Source organism: Toxoplasma gondii, chromosome VI (assembly GCF_000006565.2).
Source record: "Toxoplasma gondii ME49 chromosome VI, whole genome shotgun sequence".
NCBI lineage: Eukaryota > Apicomplexa > Conoidasida > Eucoccidiorida > Sarcocystidae > Toxoplasma > Toxoplasma gondii.
In genome coordinates, this window is record NC_031473.1 from 928884 (window position 1) to 949491 (window position 20608).

General features: G+C 50.0%; 2 protein-coding genes across 2 annotated transcripts; one reads left to right on the forward strand and one right to left on the reverse strand.

Annotated features, from left to right (window-relative positions):
- The first annotated feature begins 882 nt into the window (after positions 1 to 882).
- TGME49_239810 (hypothetical protein) lies at positions 883 to 8478 on the forward strand. Its single transcript, XM_018780573.1, has 2 exons — positions 883 to 4473; positions 4762 to 8478. Exons 1-2 carry the CDS (start codon positions 3312 to 3314, stop codon positions 8109 to 8111), a joined length of 4512 nt encoding a protein of 1503 aa, XP_018637643.1. The 5' UTR covers positions 883 to 3311; the 3' UTR covers positions 8112 to 8478.
- A 589-nt stretch (positions 8479 to 9067) lies between these two features.
- Positions 9068 to 20322, reverse strand: TGME49_239820 (D-3-phosphoglycerate dehydrogenase). Its single transcript, XM_002366580.2, has 14 exons — positions 19109 to 20322; positions 18070 to 18194; positions 16504 to 16587; positions 16185 to 16272; positions 15816 to 15972; positions 15153 to 15285; positions 14530 to 14640; positions 13839 to 14000; positions 13458 to 13561; positions 13018 to 13069; positions 12599 to 12708; positions 11599 to 11692; positions 10815 to 11118; positions 9068 to 10609 (listed from the first exon to the last, which is right to left on the reverse strand). Exons 1-14 carry the CDS (start codon positions 19141 to 19143, stop codon positions 10354 to 10356), a joined length of 1815 nt encoding a protein of 604 aa, XP_002366621.1. The 5' UTR covers positions 19144 to 20322; the 3' UTR covers positions 9068 to 10353.
- Between the last annotated feature and the right edge of the window lie 286 nt (positions 20323 to 20608).

Sequence of the window (20608 nt, forward strand, 5' to 3'; positions counted from 1 at the left end):
AGAATCGGCCTCAACTTGACTTCGCGTTCCCGTCAAGGGGCCTCCTGTTTGGTGCCCCTCACGTCACGTCGTTGCATAAATGCGCCTCCTTTTCTGAAGCAGACGTTACGCGTTTGGGAAATCCCGTCTGGATGCCCCGCTAGAGTTGTCTGTGCTATGATTCAGAACCCGCAACCAAGGGTATCTAATAGCCCTTCGTAACCGATCTGGACTAGCTGTATCTATTTGATACCGGAAAAAAGGCACCCCAGCTCTTTATCACTGTTGTCACTTGTCAAAACTTCTTTAAGGTAACCGTGTCGCCACAGACAGTGTACACAGAGCCGAAGAACGCAAAGTGAAGAATTTGATTTTTGCATGCTACGACTAACATAAAAGATGGAAAATCCAACACGCATAGTAGTCCTTTCCTTTTGCACAAGATCCCATAAAAGCGTATGCACCCAAAACGGTTCGATGTTGCTGTTCCAAAACAAACGCTAGCCAGCACTCCGCCTCGATATTTCGCCACTGATTTCCCCGCAACGGCGGGACTGCCATCATGCGGAAACGCTTGCCTGTGTTCTCTGTACTTCCATTCTCTCAACGCCGAGTTGAGCAGTATGTCTTTAAACGGATACTGAGGGTGCTTGTTACGACCTTGTGCTGTTCCTGGCAGAATGAGCAGAGGAGGAGCTGTGTGCTAGATGTAGGCATCTCGCCTTACACTCGTGATGCCTTTAAAACAGCAATTTCTGGTTCGTACTCGTGGCAATCTGACGACATATACTGTTTCTGTGTGGACAATCCTTTGTCTCGCGGGTGGACGAGTCAGAAAGTGGTGCGTTTCAAATGACGAACTCGTAGTGCTCGATGAACAGCCCCCCATCGACATTTCGTCGTCGATTCAGTAGTTTCCGTTCACTCCGGCGAGCACCAAAACATGTGTTCCAGCAGACTGGTTTGTAGCTCAAGTGTGCACCCCTTCACATATTTTAGGGTGATGCCATTCAGGTCACGACAGTATTGTCAACGAACCACTCGCCCCCCGCGTGATTTTTGACTTGCAGCACACGACTGCGAACCCCTTCGTACACCTTCAGGCAACCAGAAGACAAGTCGTTACTTGACACACTCAAAAACCGCACCACAGTTCACTGCCACCTTTTGTGACACTCCTGAGTCACACATGAAGTAGGGTAACACGGTGTTTCTTATCCATCCCAAAAATGCTGTCGGAGGTCTACCCGCACATCTAGCAGACTACTTCATTGGACGGAGTCAAGAGCTATCAGATGAAAATGCGGCGAAACACTTTTATTCTCACCACGGCATCCACAGACTTTCCGGTGTCAACGTGAACCAGTGTCACGAGGTGAGGCCGTTGGAAGCACACCACGCTTCGAATTTGCTATGGTCGTCCATTCCGTTGCACTCGTGGTACGACATATCCCTTATAGAGTGGTTAGAGTTGTGTAACGTCATCCGCAGAACAGCATATGCCGCCTCTCTTCTCTGTCTCCATTTCCTGTAGGTGAACTCTTGTCCATTCCAGGTAAGCTGGCAAATCAAGCGCGTCCAGTTGACTGTTGACGCAGAGCTCCTAACCCCACCTCCGAAATCGCTCATTTAGGTCAATGTCAAGCCAAGGCACGGCCATGTATGCGTCTTACCATACGATCTTTGATTGAGTAGGCCGCAAGATGCAGTGCAGGTCCATGGAAACACTTGCGCACGGGAAATCCACGTTAGCGCCAGAGAAAAAGCTCGATTCGAACAGAATCCGTGATGCATACATTAGGTGGACGACTGCGTTACCATTGAGACGTCTTCAGTTCTTTCACGCTACGTGATGGAGCTCAAGTAAGCTCACACTGCGCGAACAGGACGAACAAAAGCGGAAAGGCCAGTTCGTTCTAGTGAGGTGCGTTTTACCAGTATTGTGACAGCACTTGTGCAGCCTACCCGTGCACTGACTAGCAACGAACAACGCAGCTCTGCCGAAACGAGAAAAAGGAACTAAAGTGATGGACTTGCATGTGGTAGCCCTCCACTGCATGTTTTCGTAGTGTGGCTCCAATAATGCGACGCAGTGTACCCTCGTGCTCGGCCTCCGTAGCTCTTCTACATAAAAGAACTCACTTTATTCGTGCGGTAACTCGGACGGAAAACGGAAATGACTAGCGCAGCATCAACAGGAACGGTAGACTATACAACTGGATGTTCTCTCCTTCCCCCCATCCCTCTGAATGAGTACGTAAGGCTGGCTCTCCATTACCTCCTGTTCATCATGTAAGTGGCCTCACGAAGAACCGTCATTCTACGCGGCAAACCATAGAGTCCCACGTCGGATCATAACGGCACATACTTTTTTTTAGCTTCCCAGGAGTCTCCGTCAGCTAAATTTGAAGCTGCAGTCCGGTGCCTGCGCTGGTGGGCGCATGCACGGGACAATGTGACACTATTTATTAACTGTCCGGTGCAGGAAGGCTCTGTCACACTGCCATCCAACGGCTTATACGACAGCCATTGACTGACTGGCTTTTGCGAATGTACACAACCAGGCGCGGCCTGGTTCCACTTGGGCGCTGCTGTCAGGCCCGCAATCGCTGCACGGTGGCCCCCCTCACCGGGTCGCCTGTTGCCCACCGACTTTTCTTATGTATCGACGGGATCGATGTTCGCTAAAAATAGACAGAGATACTGCTCAGCCTCCCTCTCCGGGAGGCCCTGGATTTTTATCGTATGTGTCGTCTGCTCGATCATATTTCGTGTTGAGAGGAAATCAGGGGGACCGTCCTCCGCATTGGTTTGACCCTGTAGGAGCAGGGGACCGTCCAGACCGGTCATGCGCAAGGCAACAGTGTTACACGTCAGGTTTTGCCTCAATGACCCTGTTGTAATATGAGATGTCTTGACTTCCCGATACCTCATGCCACCGGTCCACGAGCTCTTATACCGTTTATTTGTTTGTGTAGTCTGTCTCATGCTCGTTTTGGGAAAAGGTGGAAATCCTCTGCATCCGTTGCACTGCGGTTTCCACCGTCCCACTGCACGATCAGCTCCCCCCACCTTTTACGCCGGAACCTCGCGTGGTTGTGCTTTTTTGGTTTATTGAAGACAAAGACGCTTTCTGGAGGCAGTACTTGTCTGATTAACCTGGAAGGTTGTACTTGGTTCCTTTTCAGTACAATGGACTCTCCCGCGGGAGCCGCATTTCTGCCCGTTAGTTTGGACGAGGTCTCACTTTATCACTGCGTCGTGAGAGCTGGCAGCAGAAGCGGGAGTGCCTTCATGCGACAGCGTCAGCATGGTGACCACGTTTGGGTATAATGGCGGTTCGTGGCGACGTCCCTTGGGTATCCCTCCTCTCTTCTGAGAATGGCCGCCGGACGACTGCGACAACGGCTGTCGAGGTACCTGAACCCCCGACAGGGGCGTTTAGCTTAACCCCCGCCGCTGAACGTGTTTTTCGAGCACAGACTGGTCATGCTGTTGCACGATATCCCCACACAAGCAGTGTCACACGAAATGTGATCGCCCGCAAGAGGATGCCTGCACTGACACAAAAGGTCCCCCCCGCACACAACCTGCCATCGGAACAACGAAAATCCGGTTTAACATCCAGCACACCTGGCACTAGAAGGGCCGCCAGGACCAGGAGAACATATCGGCGACATGGACAGGATATTGTGACGGAAAGACGTTCCAAATATGTAAACCATGATCAGGGATCGTCGCCAACTGTGCAAAGACGCGCGCGTAAAGGAGAGAGTCTGAAACTCCTCGTTGGTCAGCGCTCCCGTTACCCGTACATTGCAAAGACTGGAGTTTCACCTTTTTACCATAATGGTGGCGCACCGGCTGTATCAGGTGAACTTGCCACCAGGGGCTGGCGGACCCACGCACAAACGCGACAGTCGGAGCACGTGAAAGGCCCGACGCCACAGTCGCGGACGATTTCAGGTGTGTTAGCGGACGCCCGAAAACGGACCACGACGATTCCGTCTGCCGCATATACGATGTTGCCTCCTGCACGTCGGGGTGCTGCTGTGACTGTGCACGGATTTAATGACCGTGGGTCTGAAAGTTCTCAAACCAGAACTGTGTCGACAGACATGACAGGGGGACTAAAAGGCCGGGTGGTCGCTACCGATCTTTCCTCGACGCTGGCAGAAGGAGGCTCTGATCTAAGCCAACTGGTTGGAACTTCGGGGACACGTCATCGCAATCGCAGTTTCGATTCTCACACAGGTAGTACCGGAAGGTCTGTCGAACGCCATCCTAGAAGGAAGGCGCTGGCGCGCTCGACTGTTGCTATCTACGCCTTCCTTTGCTTACTGGGTTTCCTTCGTCTCCTTCGTCGTCCTTCTCAGCTGAAACAAATTACAACAGGCGTCGAAGGTGTAGGGACCACAAGACGCGACGATTCTGCACTGACGGTCGTGATACCGAGAAGCGAGACGACATCCGATGCTCAGCATAACTGGTTGGGTAAGCTTGAGACAGAACTTGCATTACAGCTTGCAAGGTCGGATCTGGGCAGAAGTATCACTAAAGTCGCAGACAACAGTCCCAGCAGGTATGCTGATCGCGGGTCAGGTTTAAGGTCAGGTTCTAGCGGGTATACGGGCAGACTGCCGCAGACGCCAATGAGAACCGTCTCCGGCACTGAAGCGCCACCCTCTCCAGCAGAGCATTCAACAGGGGAAGCTGAGGATGCCGATACATTTGGTGTGACATTTCACGGTCGTGCCCGTTGGCTCTCGTTATTGCTGTCAGATATAATGCCGGATGGAGGACCGACAGGAACCCTCCCAGTTATCGCCCCTCCGGAGTCGCACGACGTGGAGGCTTTCACGGCTTCCACAGAATCTGTTGATCGTCCTTCCGATTCCGAGCATCAGTCTTTTCCGATTCTGCCTCCGGGGTCGCACGACATGAATCCTTGCACAGTTCCCCCAGATTTTGCGGTTCCGAATGATGGGCCTCCCGATTCCGACCGCCAGCTTTTGGAGGTTTCAGTGCGCTCCGCGACTCAAGCCAAGAGGTCGCGTACAAATACCAAAGGACGCCGAGATTGCGGTAGGTCTCCCCATTCGAGAAAAGGAAAGGAGGCCGCACGACGCTTTGATGCAGCGTCATCAGACACTGGGGATACAGGAGTGGACATTGAAGAGGAACAAGATAGGGTAACGGAATTAACGGAGTCGGCACCTCAAGTCATATCCATGTGGCCGTGCGGCTCAGAAAACACAGGTGGTATCGGTTTCCAACCTGAAGCGTTGGCAGTGGACCAAAGTGTTGCTCCGCTTCCGGAACCGGTGAAGGTGGCTAGAGTGGACTCCGGGGATACACGTGACGGAACGAAAACCAACAGTTCTTCGGAAATGCCTGCTTTGCTGCCAGAAAAGGCCGAAAAAGGTCCCTATCCCACACAGGGACGACTGGCCTGTGCCAGACGCAGAGCTTCCACCAAGGGAAGCCCCAGCCACCGTTCACGAAAAGAATTAAGCGCGAGTAAGCGTTCGGCACGCGAAGCCTGGAGCGGTTCAACAGAGCCGGCAGCGGACGACGACTTGAACCAGTTCCGTGGAACATCGGAGCCGCATCTGGAAGATCCTGCATCCAAGAGGACATTTCTGGCAGACGCTTTGGAACAGCAGTCAGCCACTGAGTTAGCCGCAGTGAAGCCTCTCAGGACCGAGGAAGCGCTACACACAGGTCATGTCGTGCAAGCTTCTCTGGCAAATGTGGTAGAGCATGCGGCATCTGGTGAGCGGGTTGCCGTATCGCATCGGAGTGGAGAGATGCAAGCGCCTAGAGGGGGTTTGTGGGATGTCGGCGGAAATATAGGGACAAGCGAAAAGTTGGGAACGACAGAAACGGAGATGCATACGATCAGTGCAGGGGGACCGATGTCACCAGGCCCTGAATCGTCTGTGACGTCTCCGCTCACGAGTGAGTCTGCAGAGGTGGCAACTGCCAAGGAAGCAGACCATTCCATTGATACGCTGACCGATAACAAGAGGAAGTCGTCGCCTGTCGTATCCGGAAAAGAAAGCACAGATACCAGTGTTCCCCTGCATGAACAGCATGGTACCTTGCCGCATAAACCAGTGCACGCGTTTATACCGGCTGAAAAGACACAAGAGGCGAACAAACTTTCACAAAAGAAAGATGAACAAGCACCTCCTGGCGGAGCGCCGATTGCCGTTGCGACTGCTGCTGCAGCTGCGGCAGCCACTGCCGTTCTAATGAGCGTGAGGGATTCTACCTCTGGTTTCACAGAGACTGTGGCGTCGAAGGATGGACAGGCAGTCGAAATCATTTCTCCTAAGGAAGTACAAAACGAACACCGTAGTGCAGAGCCATTAAACCGCACAAAGACAGGGGACCGTTGGCAACAGTTGCTTGCTATGCCGGTCGATGCGTCCGAGGCGAAGACTACAAAGGAGCCTACCGCGCGCGGAGATGGGCAAAACGGCATTCGTGACGAAGAATTTACACAATCGATTGATGGGAAAGATGCAGGAGGTGGACAGGAATCTAAACGGCATCCAAGTGGGCTTCGGGTCTACACTGAGGAGTTACATCCGTCACTTTTACAAGGCGGTAAACATGAGTCAGGTCCTTGCAGTGAGCAGCAGCGCATAAATCGACAAGAGTCGCCGCCATTCGACGTTCCTGGCGGGCTATGGGGAGCAGATGGGGCAAAATTTCTGATTCAACAGGCGCTGAGTGAAGAACTGAAATCGCCGTCTTCCGAATCAGATTCCAACGAATCAGCGGAATCAGACCTTAGGTTCCTATTCGGTTTACAGTGGCTGGGTAAAGCAGGCGAAAGGCTTCGAAGGCGACGAAGAGCTCAAGGGAAGGAGCAGTACAATCGAGATATGAGGAAGTACTACAAAATTTTGCAGCATCTCTTGGTAGATATCAGCACCAAACTTGAGCACTCCGAAAAAGCCGGGCTACTATCATCTGCGGATCCATACAGAGAGCTGCATGCGTTCTTGACAACCATGTTCCTAAAGCTGAAACAGATCGACAATTCTCTGACAAAGGGCTTCAGTGCATTTGACGAAACAGTCGCAGAATCTCCACAGAAACAAGAGACAGAACAAGTTCTAAGATCGTTCTCACCCCCACCTTCAAGGCCGCGACCGAGCCACACCAGCCCAAGAACTGTAGAAGGCGGCAATGCTTTTTTCCGCCACATGGGGAGCGGGTCCAACACTCCCCAATCCGTCGGCACATGGGAGCAAATGAGCAGGAGACGTCCCTTCACAGAAGAGAGTGGGACACCACAGATCAATGAGACATATGAAACGGCGCTCAATATGATTTTTTTATTAACGAAGCTCCGAGCTGATTTGCAGGTGCATGTTGCAGAAAATCAAATGTGCGCTCTCATCAATGGCACCCCTGCACACGGTGCAACATCGAGAGAAAGGCGGCCACCTGCGTCGTCGAGAGAGCTTATTAAGACTCACAGGAAACTTGTCACTCGTATCTTGGATGGACTCGCAGCAGGTGCCAAGGCCGTAGCAAAGCGTCGATCGCATGCCCTTGCTGTTGTAGAGCGTGTGGCTGACAAGGCATCGGCAGAATTCCGGTCGTTGGCACGCAAATACTTGCTAGTCCTCGAAGGACTACATTGGCGGTACGACTTGCAAATGCAACTCTACCGAAACAAATTGGAGATGGGGCCAGTAATATTCCCTTCGAACGACCCGTATCCATCGCTCCTACCAAGTCCACAAGGAAAGGAAGCAGACTCTGGTGAGCTTGAGGATGGGGGCGTGATTCAGTTGCCTTCCCGACGAAAACGCGTTAATAGTTTAGTTTCAATAGAGGAAGAGCTGTCCAACGAGTTTTCGGAAGTCACTTCGAGGCGTAAAATAAGTGGCATCGACGAGGGATCTCCTCTGTCTGACGCCGCCTGGATCGAAAAGGATCGTCAAGCTGCTCTTCGCTATATCAGCAACAAGCGACTGAGTGCCGGTATTCATGCCTCCACCGTCACCAGCATCCGAGAGTATCGAAGTTTACAGAACGAGATAGGGGAGTTTAGTGGTAAGCAGGGCTACATCTTCTTCCCTTTTTCCGTTACAGAGCAGTTGTTTTAAAACGATGTTCTTTTCGGTGTGGCTGACCCGAAGCACCGTGTCCGTTGCCGGAGTCGCGCCTGCCGTGGTAATTAGGGTTTTCTGCAGACCAGAGAGTGCTGAAGTACACCTTTTTCAAAACGTCCGTTGTTCAGCGAGCGTGTCGCGAATAATCTTTGCGCTGGAGAGCCTCGATTCGACGGCGATGGTGATAAAGGGTCACAACTCCGGTCCGATACCTCTGCTAATGAAAGGAGACATTCTTGGACCGGCTGTTCCGTAGGTATAACTAAGAGTCAGCTCTGGGTTACTGCTTCGCAACGCTGTTGTTGGTTTTTCGTGTTTCCGTCCTTCGAAACCGCGCCGTTCTTAGCGCCTTAAAATGTTGCCCTCATTGCAAATCTGTCAATGTGTAATCTGGTTGGCGAAATCGACATGGAATGACAAGTTCCATTTGTATGAGCCAGCAACTGTACGAGAGCTTTCGCTATAAAAGACATTGTGTTCATTGTGATTGCGTTTGTACATAATTAAGGTGGGAAGAGTGATTCACCTCAGTAAGGCAAGGAAGAGCTCGAATGTAAACATGCTATTCATGAAGCTGTCTCTCAATAACCCTTGCCGACGAGTCGAAACAGAGGAAGTGTTTTCTGTTACGGAACGCCCTCTTCCAGTTTCTTAGTTTCTCCTGCTCCGCTGTCTGTCCCAGTGGATACCTCTGCCTGGTGTACCTTGATACGGGAGTGGTCTTCAACGCCGTAAAAAAAATGAGTATCTCTATTGGGCAGAAGATTGAATATCAATCGCGGGCGGGCAAGGTAAAGCTTCGGGCCAATTTCCGCCCTCTTTTTCACCCGGAAGCCCTGTCAATGCTGCTGTTACATCTGCAGTCTGTCGATGCTAGTTAAGGGTGAAACCTAAACAACATGATGATGACTTCTTTCTTTGTCTTTACGTCTTCTGTGCCACTGAAGATGTATGTGACTTAGGAAATGCATTCGGGCAAGCTGTAGCGTGGTGGATGCCCTTGTGGCAAAGACAAACCGCAGGCTCCCCACACCCCCATTATGCTAATCATATCTTGTCTCTGCAGAACCAGCCTTCCTCTATGTACGCATCGCCAGCACAGGGGTTTTGTTTGCGCTGCGGCAACGTGTGACTGCATCCCCCGAATGCTTCACAACTGAAGCACTCTATTTGTCAACGTAGTGACGCGAAATTTTTCGTTCACAGATACTAACTGGACGGTATCAGATTTACGCGGGGAAGGTGTAGATAGCTTGTTGAGACTTCCAGTCTCGCTTTTCGTTCCTTCACTATGCAGTCGACGTTCACGGACGGTGCACACTCTGGGTAGTCAGTTGAGACACAGGGATACCGGGGCCTCTGACAGCGTGACTGGGTGCTACTTCTGGTGCCCGCACACACCTGATGAGTTGAAGACTTTGCCTGGGATGTGAAAATGATGTATTTGCTTTCTCATGCGTATTAAGACGTTGAGTCTTACCAACGTTGCAGAATACTGTCTTTCCGACGTTGTTTCACCCAAATGGCGATCTTCCTCCCGAAAGACGCAAGTGCAGAGTTTGTGAAATCCTGCCCTCCACGCAGGTACTGCGCGCCACCTGGACCTTTCCAGGATGGTGAAGCATAGCCGCTGGGAGACGTACATAAGAATCAAAAGTTTTGTTTAGCCGTGGGCCCATCATGAGCTGCAGTTTGGTGCTTTACCGCCATGCCTCCGTGTCTCTCGTATCGGGAAGCTGCTTGGCAGTTTCAGGAGAATGGGTCAACTATATACAGATATATGCAAATGTACCACTAATGTAAAAGCAAAAGGATACACAAACGTGCACACCTGCTTTCCACACATATGAATTTCGTATTTGCCTACTATCATCGCCGCTCGTGCACAACCGTCGGAGGTTGACGAAGTTCACACGAGTAGGGGTCTTCAATCTTCCACCAAACGTCGCCTTAAAACCCGTAATGCCTCCGACCGACAAGAAGCAATGCAAACACTTCCCTCGTCAAGGAATCCGCCTATTTCTTGTGCTGGTATCTAACGGGGGGCCAATTTCCACTGTAAAAACACCTCCGCAGAGCCTCCTGTAGTTTTTGGCGTTGAGCCTGAACGTATCGTCTAGCTCAAGCAGGGCCATCGTTGCCTAGCACTCGAGTAGAGAAGACAAAAAGAGCTGTCCCCACTAATCTTCTCTCGAAAAATCCATGTTGCTGCTGGAGGGCGTCTTAAGAGAGCCATTTAGATGGCATCGAGGCCGAGCGACTGCGGCGTCGCAAAAACCTTGCATTCTTTCACGTTGTGTAATTGGCGAATTGTCGTCACCACCTCGTCGGGGATTTCACTGTCTGCGTGGAAGATGCAGAGCCCCATCATTGTCTTCCCCTCAGGTGCACTCGGATCATCCACCAGACGTCGGCCCAGGTGACAGTTGGCGATGTTGATATTTGCACCGGCTAGCTTTTGTGCCACAGTGGCCAATGTGCCTGATGTGTCGCTGCAGTTAACATCCCGGCAGCATCCACACCACACGCGTGCACACCTGTGTTGTATTTCGGGCTGCTGCTACGATAAAAAAGACCCACACTGTCTTCGCAATCACAACAGAAACACCAATACCGTATACGGGGGAAGCTGATGAAACGTTTGCTTCCGAAAACTAGTATAAGAGAAACTCCTTACCATTCTATGTATATCATTACCTGTGAATTGTATACATCATGTATATCGGTGCGTCTTTCAGGTCCGCGTCTTCATGCTCTGTCCCCGCCGAACTTCCATTGGAGGCCACATCACCAGACGTCTCAAAATTGGCTTCAGAATTTGGTCTCCTTCTGGAATGCAGATGCCGACGAGAGGGCATTTGAAGATAAATTGGCGTGCCCAGAAATTTCCTCAGCACGACACTACCATCCACAGCACAGCATCCTTCCACCGACGCCGACGAGTTCTTCGTCTCCACCCTGAGCTCCAAAATAGAATTCTGAGGAGGCGTCGTCAGTTCTTCTGTCAAAGCCACAAAATGAAAATGGAATTCCGCCAATGAGTCATGCAGGAGAGGAGGTTTGCCCCGCAATACCTCCGCATCCCAATGAGCCGAATGTGTCTCCCAATACACTCTTCACGGACAGACACAATTGTAACAAAGAAAATGAATGCAAATGCTTTCTGAATCACAGCAAATATAGAGAAGAACAATGAGAACGTCGTGCAAGTGACACACATGTTTGGAGATTGAAGGCTCCGCAAGACGAAATAGGAAATAGGAACGCCTCTCGCAATGTACTGTGCTTGACTAAAGATGACAATGGCGATGTGCTGTCAACAACAGATAACCTACTAACACTCTTACGGTATCTGTTTATAGCAAGTGATAAGTCAGTATAACTGCTTGGATAGTTCCCACTTTGGGGACACCACAAGGGCTCACTTCAATTGTTACAGGGGCGTCTTCAAATTTGCGAAAACATGAGTATAGCCACTCACCTTTGGAAACGACAAGCTCGACCTTGTGTTCTTGAGCGATTCGCTTGACGTTCACAAAATTTACAATGTGATCGCAACGCGTTCTGAGCACGCCCTGTTGGACGGAGATGCAACCCCACACAAAGCAGTACACGTCTTTCCAACACGACGAAAGGTAGGCATTTTTCAACAAAGCAAGTTTCTACCCCGTTGTAGGTATTCTCGACTGGGTCAGCAGAATTCACTTTTCGTTTGATTTCGGCTCCATTTGATGAGTAGTGAAACAACTCTCGCGATCGTGGCCACTCGAGCAACAACAGCACCTCAGCTGCCAAGCGCACTCTGGTGAAATACGTCACACAAGCACCGCACGTCCATGCTCATTTTCTTTGTGTATCTCCCGCCACGTATTTTAAACACTCTTGAGTTATGTAGCATCGCGATGAAAACACTTCGCAAGGCATCTTCACAGGAGCAATCTGCAAAGGCGGGAGATAGAACTCGGGGCTAATTCGAGTCGCCGTCATTGCCCCTGAGACGCTTCAGCATTTTCTGACATTAGTTTCAACTGCCCCAAGATAAGGCCTTCGCCAATGCACAACAAAAGCACTCTTCGTGTGTATGAGTGGCTTTGAAACTTGTTTTCTGTGTACACACTCGGGCAAAGTCGCAATAAAACTGACAGGTGATATTACGAAGCAGTTTCTAAAGCTCTAGGAGTTTTTCGAGTTCTACTGTTCGGTGCAAAACAGGCGTCCTTCTGTGTCCTGGAGTAATGGCAATTACGGCGGCGTTGTGTGAGCCCTGCAAACACGTGTGTTTCTACCACACCATGTGGCCCAAGCTTAAGTCAAGTTGTGAAGCGGGAGCCGGGGTCAACAGAAGGGACACACACAGACTGCATTTCACCACAATATCACCTGTTCTTCCTCGTATACGCAACAGATTGTGTCCTCTGCGAGATCAGTTCGTGTCAACAGACGACATGATAGCCTAGAACGTTTTATCGACGGAAACGTACCTGAGCGGCCGACAGGAGCAAGACGTCCGCGTTTGCGCTGTCAACACTTCCCCTGATTTTCAAGTGAAGTGTCTCAACCGGTTCGTCAACCAATTTGCTACACAGCCTCCCTGATACAGTTGGCATTTACATCAAATAACTGCTGCGCATCTTGTTTCTTTGTTGTCATGTGGGAAAGGTACACGAAGCGGCACGAAAATCACAGCAGCACGACGACTATGAGGAGAGGCTGAAAGAAGGAACCCGTTCCAAGCCAATGGTCAAGTCGCACCCGTACTTCAGTTCTGCGAGATACACCACTTCACTCCTTTGATGATTCCTGCCCAAATTGCTGAAATGGGCAACGACGCAAGCGAAGGTACCAAAACCCACGTATGGTGAGGAAATGGCAGCTTGATCAGTCTCCGAGCATGACCTACCTAGGATCTCAGCGAGATGAACAAGACTAACGAGTTGCTGTGAGCGCACGCACTGCAGTCAAAATCGAAATCGCAAAAAACGATCGTTCGTCCCATGGATGATGTTAAGTGACGGTATCTTGTCCCCAGTGCCATTATTCGAAACGATTTCACCGAAGGAACTCCAGTTACCGGAGCAATAGCCTGCCTCGAGAAACGGAATCGTTTAACGCAGCCATGCAAATGTTTAGGAATCAACTCCTACGCCCTAACACCACCTGGGCAACAGTCGTCTTCGTATAAAGGACACAAGAACAAAGCTATCTTGACTATCTTCTACTGCATCAATGGCTTTGTTACGGCCTCCGACAAAACAAAAGCCCTTCCTCTCCAGGACCTCTGAATTTCAATCTTGTACTCTGCCGAGGATGTGTGCTGTACTGTTACGAAAGATGCTGTACTTGAAGGTTGACAGCTGACTGGGGGAGTCCACCAAGCAGAGCCTCCCTGAACTGGAGAGCCACATCCACAGCAACATTGTGTTGTGCCTCGAGGGTGCTTGCTCCTGAAAAAAAGAAACGCCGTGCTGTGGGTGACACATGAGAGGGAGCGTCTGTTTCTTGCTGGGGACTCTCGATGTTTCTATATCCACTTCGAAACGCCCATGAAGGCAAACGCAGATTCACCAAAAAGTCAATACGACCACAAAGAACACCGCACATTACCGAAAAGACATATTCCGGTTACTGCTGTACAAGCGTGTACAAAGGACTGATATATATGTATATTCATATATTTGTATATATAAAATTTTTCTGGACGCATCAGGTTGATGGACGAACCTATATGAGGGGTAAGAATGATGTTTCTGCCGTTAGCCTTCGCTTGAATAAGCGGATTGTCTTTGCTGAATTCCTTTTCCTCCTCAAAGACGTCCAAAGCCGCTCCAGCAAGTTCGTTGGCCATTAGAGCTTCAGCAACTGCTTTCTCATCAATGACTCCCCCTGGACCCAGCGATGACAGAAATGCCTGGGTTCATCTATGTGCCTGGCTTCATGAAACACTTCAGGTAAAACCGTGACGTCTCAGTCAACCACCTAGGAGCTTCTGCTCGGCGATGTGGCCATCTACAGATACATTCTGTCGCCACAACCCCCCTTCCGGGAGACGAATGACTTTGTCTTCTCGCACAAACGGGGGAACTTCACTGATACAGAAGATTCAAATGGAGAACTGTGTTGCATTTGCGTGGGGGGGTCATGGCGGCGCCATTGCGGGAGTTGTGCATCAGAGTGTCTGACCCGTGAACCTCAGAACTGGAGGATGGAGCGGACATCAGTCTTCACACAGGTAGACACATTGTTGCCACTGTTTGAAGAAACTGTCATTTAACGAAATGCCTCAAAGTGGGATAAATTGAGGTGATGCGCAGCCGGATGATCTGTGACAGATACGCAAGGAAGAAAAGAACTAGTGATACCCCTGACCTCGTGAGGCCTATACTCCTGACCTCGTGAGGCCTATACTCCTGACCTCGTGAGGCGTTGATGATGCACGCGTCCTTCTTTATCAGTTTCAGCTTGTCCGCATTGATGAGATGACGCGTCTTATCAAGTAGAGGGACGTGCAGGGTAATAAAATCACCTGCAAACATCCGTTCCTTAAAAAAGCCACTACAGCCTGTTCTCAGTCAAATATCTATGCATCAGCAAATTGGAATGACGAGGCACATCCCTGAGGTACCGCGGAATGACAAGTTAACCCTGAAGATTTCAAGGACGGAACATACGCGCATAATGACAGCGCGCGGCTTGAGGTTGTGCCACTGCCCAATCCATGGGCAACGACGCCTTAAATCTGACCCTGCACTAGATAAGTTCAACGAAAACACCTGTTCTACTTTGGGAACGCACCGCTTGTCATCCCGGCTCTTCTCTCGAACTCTGCCTCACCATAGGGCCTCACCATAGCAGAGATGACAGTAGGTAGAGACGTCCCTCACTGAGTGGTTTTGAAACGAGGTAACCAAGCATAATCCAGCTGATGTGGGACACAGGATCATATGCACCTGCGGTAACTCTTGAACAAACCCACATTCCCCCAAGAGAAAGACTAACTCCCCATTGTGGCGTAAAGAGAAGCTTTTGTGTGCTCACTGGAAGCGAGAAGAGTCTCCAAGGCGACGTTCCTGCAACCTACTGCCTTAGCTTTCTCCTCGTTAATGAAGGGGTCGTAAGCCAACACTTCCATACCGAGGGCAGTGCAAACTCGAGCGACGTGCGTGCCCACCTGTTACTCAGTGGAAACGAAAACCGGATGAAGTTGTTACAGGGATGTCGCAATAAAGGAAGATGTGAGCATTACACAGAAATTCAGACCGTGACCCGTGTGGCCATATTTATCAATTAAGCGGCAAAATCGGCAACAGGAAATGTACTTCAGGGGTCAACAAGCGGGGGCGTCTATGATACTGTTAAGTTGTACTCATGCTATAGGTATTCAGGTATGGTTTTTTAATATATGACGAGTGCTCTCCTCCGTTTGCATATACAGAGAACAAAACTTTCGATGGACTGCTTTTATGTGCAAGCTTCGACAGTGGTTCGTAAAGGACCATACTATGAGACCGAATTCCGTGTATAACAATACAATCAATTTTTTGCCTGGCTTCACTGAATTCGAACGCCATACATTCACTGGGGATCGCATCCTCTCGTGCATGCCAGCATAAGTTGAGCCACTATTTGCACAGAAGGGAACACGAGGAAACCATTCAGGGCGGGACATTTGTATGCGGCCAGCAGAGAGGTAGCACTTGCCTGACCTAGACCGATAATTCCGATAGTTTTCTGATTCAGCTGCCGACCCATAAATTTGCTCCGAGTCCACTCTCCTCTTGATACGGAAGCATCGGCCTGGGGAATTTTGCGTGCGAGAGCCATCATCAGGCCCAGCGTCAACTCCGCAGCGGCCATCCTGAAACAAAAAGTTAAGGAACGTCATTGAAATGCATCCTTCTGTGTAGACGCGCCAACATCTGGGCTAATGGTATCACGAGTGAAGCTGTTTGTCCCTCATTCGACACCGGAAGATAATTCTCTGGTTCCTGACTCCCACCGACTGCAATGTAACGAAGGTTCTGCTAAAAGGCCACGAAGGGAGGCAGCACACACGAAAACAAATCTTACGTATTGCCATTCGGTGAGTTAACCACGAAGATGCCCTGAGCTGTCGCGGCATCGACGCAGACGTTGTCCACCCCAACTCCCGCACGACCTGGAAACGAACAAGGAACGGTTGACAGTCGCATGTACAAGTAGTCACATCCTCCAACGTCGTCTGACTTTTTGTCTCTTTATTTTGAACGGAGATGCAACGACCTACGAAAGGAGTACTATTTATTTCGCATCGAGCTTGCCTTTATAAAGACATAGAAAGTATGCTACCACACCGAACAAAGAGACGGATAAGATTGAAGACAAGAAGACACGTCGTGTGGTTGCGTACCGATGATTTTGAGTTTCTGGCCGTGTTTGATGATCTTTTCTGTCACGGTTGTGCCACTGCGAACCATGAGTCCATCGTAGTTGCCTGCAAAGGAAACGAGCAGATGGAAGGTGAGTATTCTCTGTAGCTACCTGAGCTTCTCGTTAAAGTAGCTTCCGGAAGATACCTGTGTAGATGCTTTACGTAACGCATTCGTGTCACGGAGGGACAGTTTCTTTTTGCATTATGGAAGGCCATGTGGGGTCACATAAATGTTTTGGGAAGAACACTGGGTCTCTCTTCGCGACCTTACTCTTTTACGGCGGAGATATGGTATCCCAAAAGTGGATAGGTTCACCAGACGGCAAGCACCTACAGGCCTTTACGCGGCAACGCTGGTTTCCACCACTGAATAAGGTACGCGTCACCATCGCTTTGTCTAATTTTTCCCTACTCGGACATTGCGTATGGCCCAGTACCGTTTGGCAGCCTGGAAGTTCCGACCCTCTTCAACGGACCACCAGATGCTAACACACTGCGATATATCGAGTACCCTACCTAGAAGCATCAAGCTTGCCACAATCCAGAATACAACCAGAAACCTCAACCATGCATGCGAGACCATCCGAACTCATTTCACGAATCCATGAAGCCTTCATCTACCCACCTATTTTACCCCTGCATAAATCAAATCTAGAATTTCTTCTCTTGTCTGCGTCTGATTCTAACATTGCCAACACGCATACATGGGGAGGTAGCATTGGGCGATTGAAACAGATGCAGCATGCAATGTTTGGATATCAGACTCAATCGTATTCTCTGCTGCGGCTGCCAATCAAGATTCTGAATTGTTCAGGCCGCTAGAGCCGTTTACTTAGGGGCGTGTATGGTATGTTCCAGTCTTCGTATATCGAATTTCCGAAAAAAGCTGATTCGCGTATACTCCATAAAATCGCGCTTCTCGGAAAGATGCTAAGACCGTCACATGTTGAGACCGTATCGAATCACCAGCCGCCCTGTGGCAACCGTGCTACCAAAGGAGCAATCCGCCTCTGCTAACCCTACCTAAAATAAACCGCAGAGACACATATGTAAGCGCTTTTCCGGTGGTTCATGCATCCAAAACGGGCCCTACGGCCACTGCCAGCATTTTCATAAAATATCAAGTAACTTCTGGAAGGGCAAGTGAAGCGGTCAACCACTTCTATACGAAGAACGACGTGTGCGATCCTCTGGTGTGTAAAGACAACCGGTCGGGATAGAAAGACCAACAATGTCACGCGACATGAAGCCACGTTTGCACTGCCAGCTGCAGTTTGTTCCGATCTATTCGGGAAGGTGTTTAAAAGCTCTCGTGGAGTGTGGTAACTGCGAGCCGATCCTTCCCTGTCAAATGCTCGCCACAACCCTTCTGGGGGCGAGGTCACTTAGCATCCCTTAAGATGAATCCTGTAACACTTGGGATTGCAACGTGGTTATGCTATTGTGACCTGGTGTCTCCGGAGCTGAGCCAGCACCTTCAACTTCCTGTACAGTCTTTTAAACTTCAGCACTAAACGAAAACTATCTCACACCAACGTGACTCACCAACAACCCTGCACAACTCTTCTTCACTAAGTTTTAGCTTCGTGTCGACATCAGCGAAAGATGAAAGAATGTCCATCCCTGCTTGGTCGATGGGGTCGCAGACCAACACGCGGAAACGCCCATGCCTGCATAAGAACCCCGATAAGGGAAGAAAAACAAATGAGGCGAATACAGAGTCATTTTTCTAATCCCTGCATCATAGCTGCCTGCTATAATGACAACTAGGTCGCAAGCTAAAAATGTCTGTTTAACTCAAGAAATGATCTGACTCGTTCCTCAGCATACGCTGGGCTGCCGATGTACCGAAAGGGAACTGAATACAATAGATTTCAAAAACAAATCATTGAACCACATCATACAGATTTGCGCAGGCGAGCTGTATTGAACAGTAGATTCGAAGGACTGACAAGAAAAATATCCACTTGACGCGCGAAAACGCCACTACAACGAACCTACAATTGCATTTTACCATGCTAGGTCTGTGGAGCACGACATACGAGTTTGCAGGGTACGAATGTGTTTTCATTAACAAAATGAAGTCCGCACTGCCCTCCTGCACCGAATGTTGTTCGATCCAGCCCACGTCGACCTGAGGTTGACCCCATTATCAAAATGGTACCTTTTAACCGTGCCGAAGTAAACTATTTACGAAGACGCTACTCAGGACACGGATTTGGACCGCAGCTACACACGAACTAGAAGCACATGCACAGACAGGAAAAGTGAAATTACCTACGCTTCCTGAAACTACATGATGCGAAGACAAGTGCTGGCGTTGTTGCAAGTTCTCTACAGATGTCTTTGAATGATCATCGTCTTTACAGTTAGTAATGTCACATTTGGACGAGCAAATACGATTCACAGAACATAGCGACACAGAAAGCAGTTGGTTGGTATCATTCATGTAGGCTGTAGATGAAGGAAGGGTTTCCGTCCTTTCCTTTATGAAAGCTGCGCTGCAGCCCGACGGGTCGGTTGTCAGCCTTTAATCCGCTGTGTAGAAAAGACGAATTTTGTATTAACGTGTCCTGACACTCACTTCTTTTGTCTCTTTTGGGCTGTCGCTTCCGCCATCCTTCACCAAAAACGACGGTGTTGTCGAAATATGACCAGAAAATAGATGGACCCAACAGCCTGAGCTGCGAGGAATTGCTTTTAGACACGAAACGCAGGTTGTCAAGGCTTACACGTCCCTGCTTGTCGCTGCATGAACTGCCTCTCTGTTAAATGCGAGTCCCAACTGCGCCACAGAACTGACACGATCATGAGTTAAGCCACCTCCCCACCGCAGCTGGCACACACTTTTCCAGATGTCCTGTAACAGCGGACGACGTCACTGGTGTGGCAAACTGGATGAACAAACAACTATGTTGCCACTGTCTGCCCACGGTGCGATTACTGCCCCTACACGCGTATCGGTGCGCAGACACATAACAGTTCCCCTGCGGAGTTTATGATTGAGGGTAAAAACAAACAGCGGACTTCTGGACTCCAAACTGTTTAAAAAACGGTTCTATATTACGGAGAGAATGCACCCGGCTATGCGAACCCAGTGTGGGCAACAAGAACGGTTACCTAGAACGCCACAGTCAAAAAGTAAGTGGGGGGATCACCCGGGTGCGTCGCGGAATCAAGGCAGGGCCGCGTGCTTTCTTCCCAGCAAGCGTCTGAGTACGACATTGACGTCAAGCCAAAAGACGGAGAGCTAGTAATTCAGTGAATATTTTTCGGCACCGCGTAGTTCCCCAGCACCGTTCTCATCGCTCAGCAATCGTCTGCTCGTTTCGGCTGTTTGGCCACGCTGAAATAATACACCTGTCGCCAATGTATAAAGCATTTCAAGTGTCCCTCTCACATAGTAGCACCACTGCGCAAATGCGTCTTGGTAGTAACTGCCGAGGCCTCACATGGACCCAAGGTTGGTTCTGTACAGTGTATATGGTTGGCCAGTTAACTAATTAGCATATCTGCAGGCAGAAAAATTCCTTCATCCGTCGTGCTTTTGCTCCTGTGAAGACGCGGCGGTCGGCGGTATGAAGTTGTGTTCAGGCAAACCTGTGACCGCATCAAGCGCAACACCGCATCAGCTCAGCCCATGATGTCCGTCCTACAGGATCATGGCCGATTGTACTGTGGCTGGTATCTTCTCGTTGGCGTTGTCTGAATATATCTCCAAACTCGGCTGTCGTGTTCTACTTCGGCACAGCGACCTTCCTTGAAGGGGCCTCAGTTGGCCTAATTAATATGAACTGCAGCGCGGCAGCTCGACCACACGATACCAATTTGGCCGGATATTCCTTTCCTTGAAAATCTTGAGAGCCAGTCGACACACCGTGTCAGGCAGCAAGCGTATCCTCGACAGAAAACGGCACACTGCCGCTCACGCCGCCCAGTAGGAACAAACAAGAGAGCGGCGTACCCGTGTTTCAGTATATCCGCAGCAGGTTTGAAGCCATGCTTTTTACCTGCTTTCATTGTGACGAGGTCGAGTGAGTCACATGTTACTCGTTTACCAATGTGTCCGCTCTCTGCTCAAGCT

What these genes read in the sequence shown, in the direction of transcription:
- TGME49_239820 (XM_002366580.2), bottom strand. Translation starts at nt 19,143, where the DNA reads ATGGCGGAAGCGACAGCCCAAAAGAGACAAAAGAA. An exon ending in CATCATCAACGCCTCACGAG is followed by an intron (nt 14,001 to 14,529) that starts GTCAGGAGTATA and finishes CGCTGGGTCCAG; the next exon opens with GGGGAGTCATTGATGAGAAA. An exon ending in TCATCTCGCTGAGATCCTAG is followed by an intron (nt 12,709 to 13,017) that starts GTAGGTCATGCT and finishes CAACTGTATCAG; the next exon opens with GGAGGCTGTGTAGCAAATTG.
- TGME49_239810 (XM_018780573.1), top strand. Translation starts at nt 3,312, where the DNA reads ATGGCGGTTCGTGGCGACGTCCCTTGGGTATCCCTCCTCTCTTCTGAG. An exon ending in TGCTCAGCATAACTGGTTGG is followed by an intron (nt 4,474 to 4,761) that starts GTAAGCTTGAGA and finishes TATTGCTGTCAG; the next exon opens with ATATAATGCCGGATGGAGGA.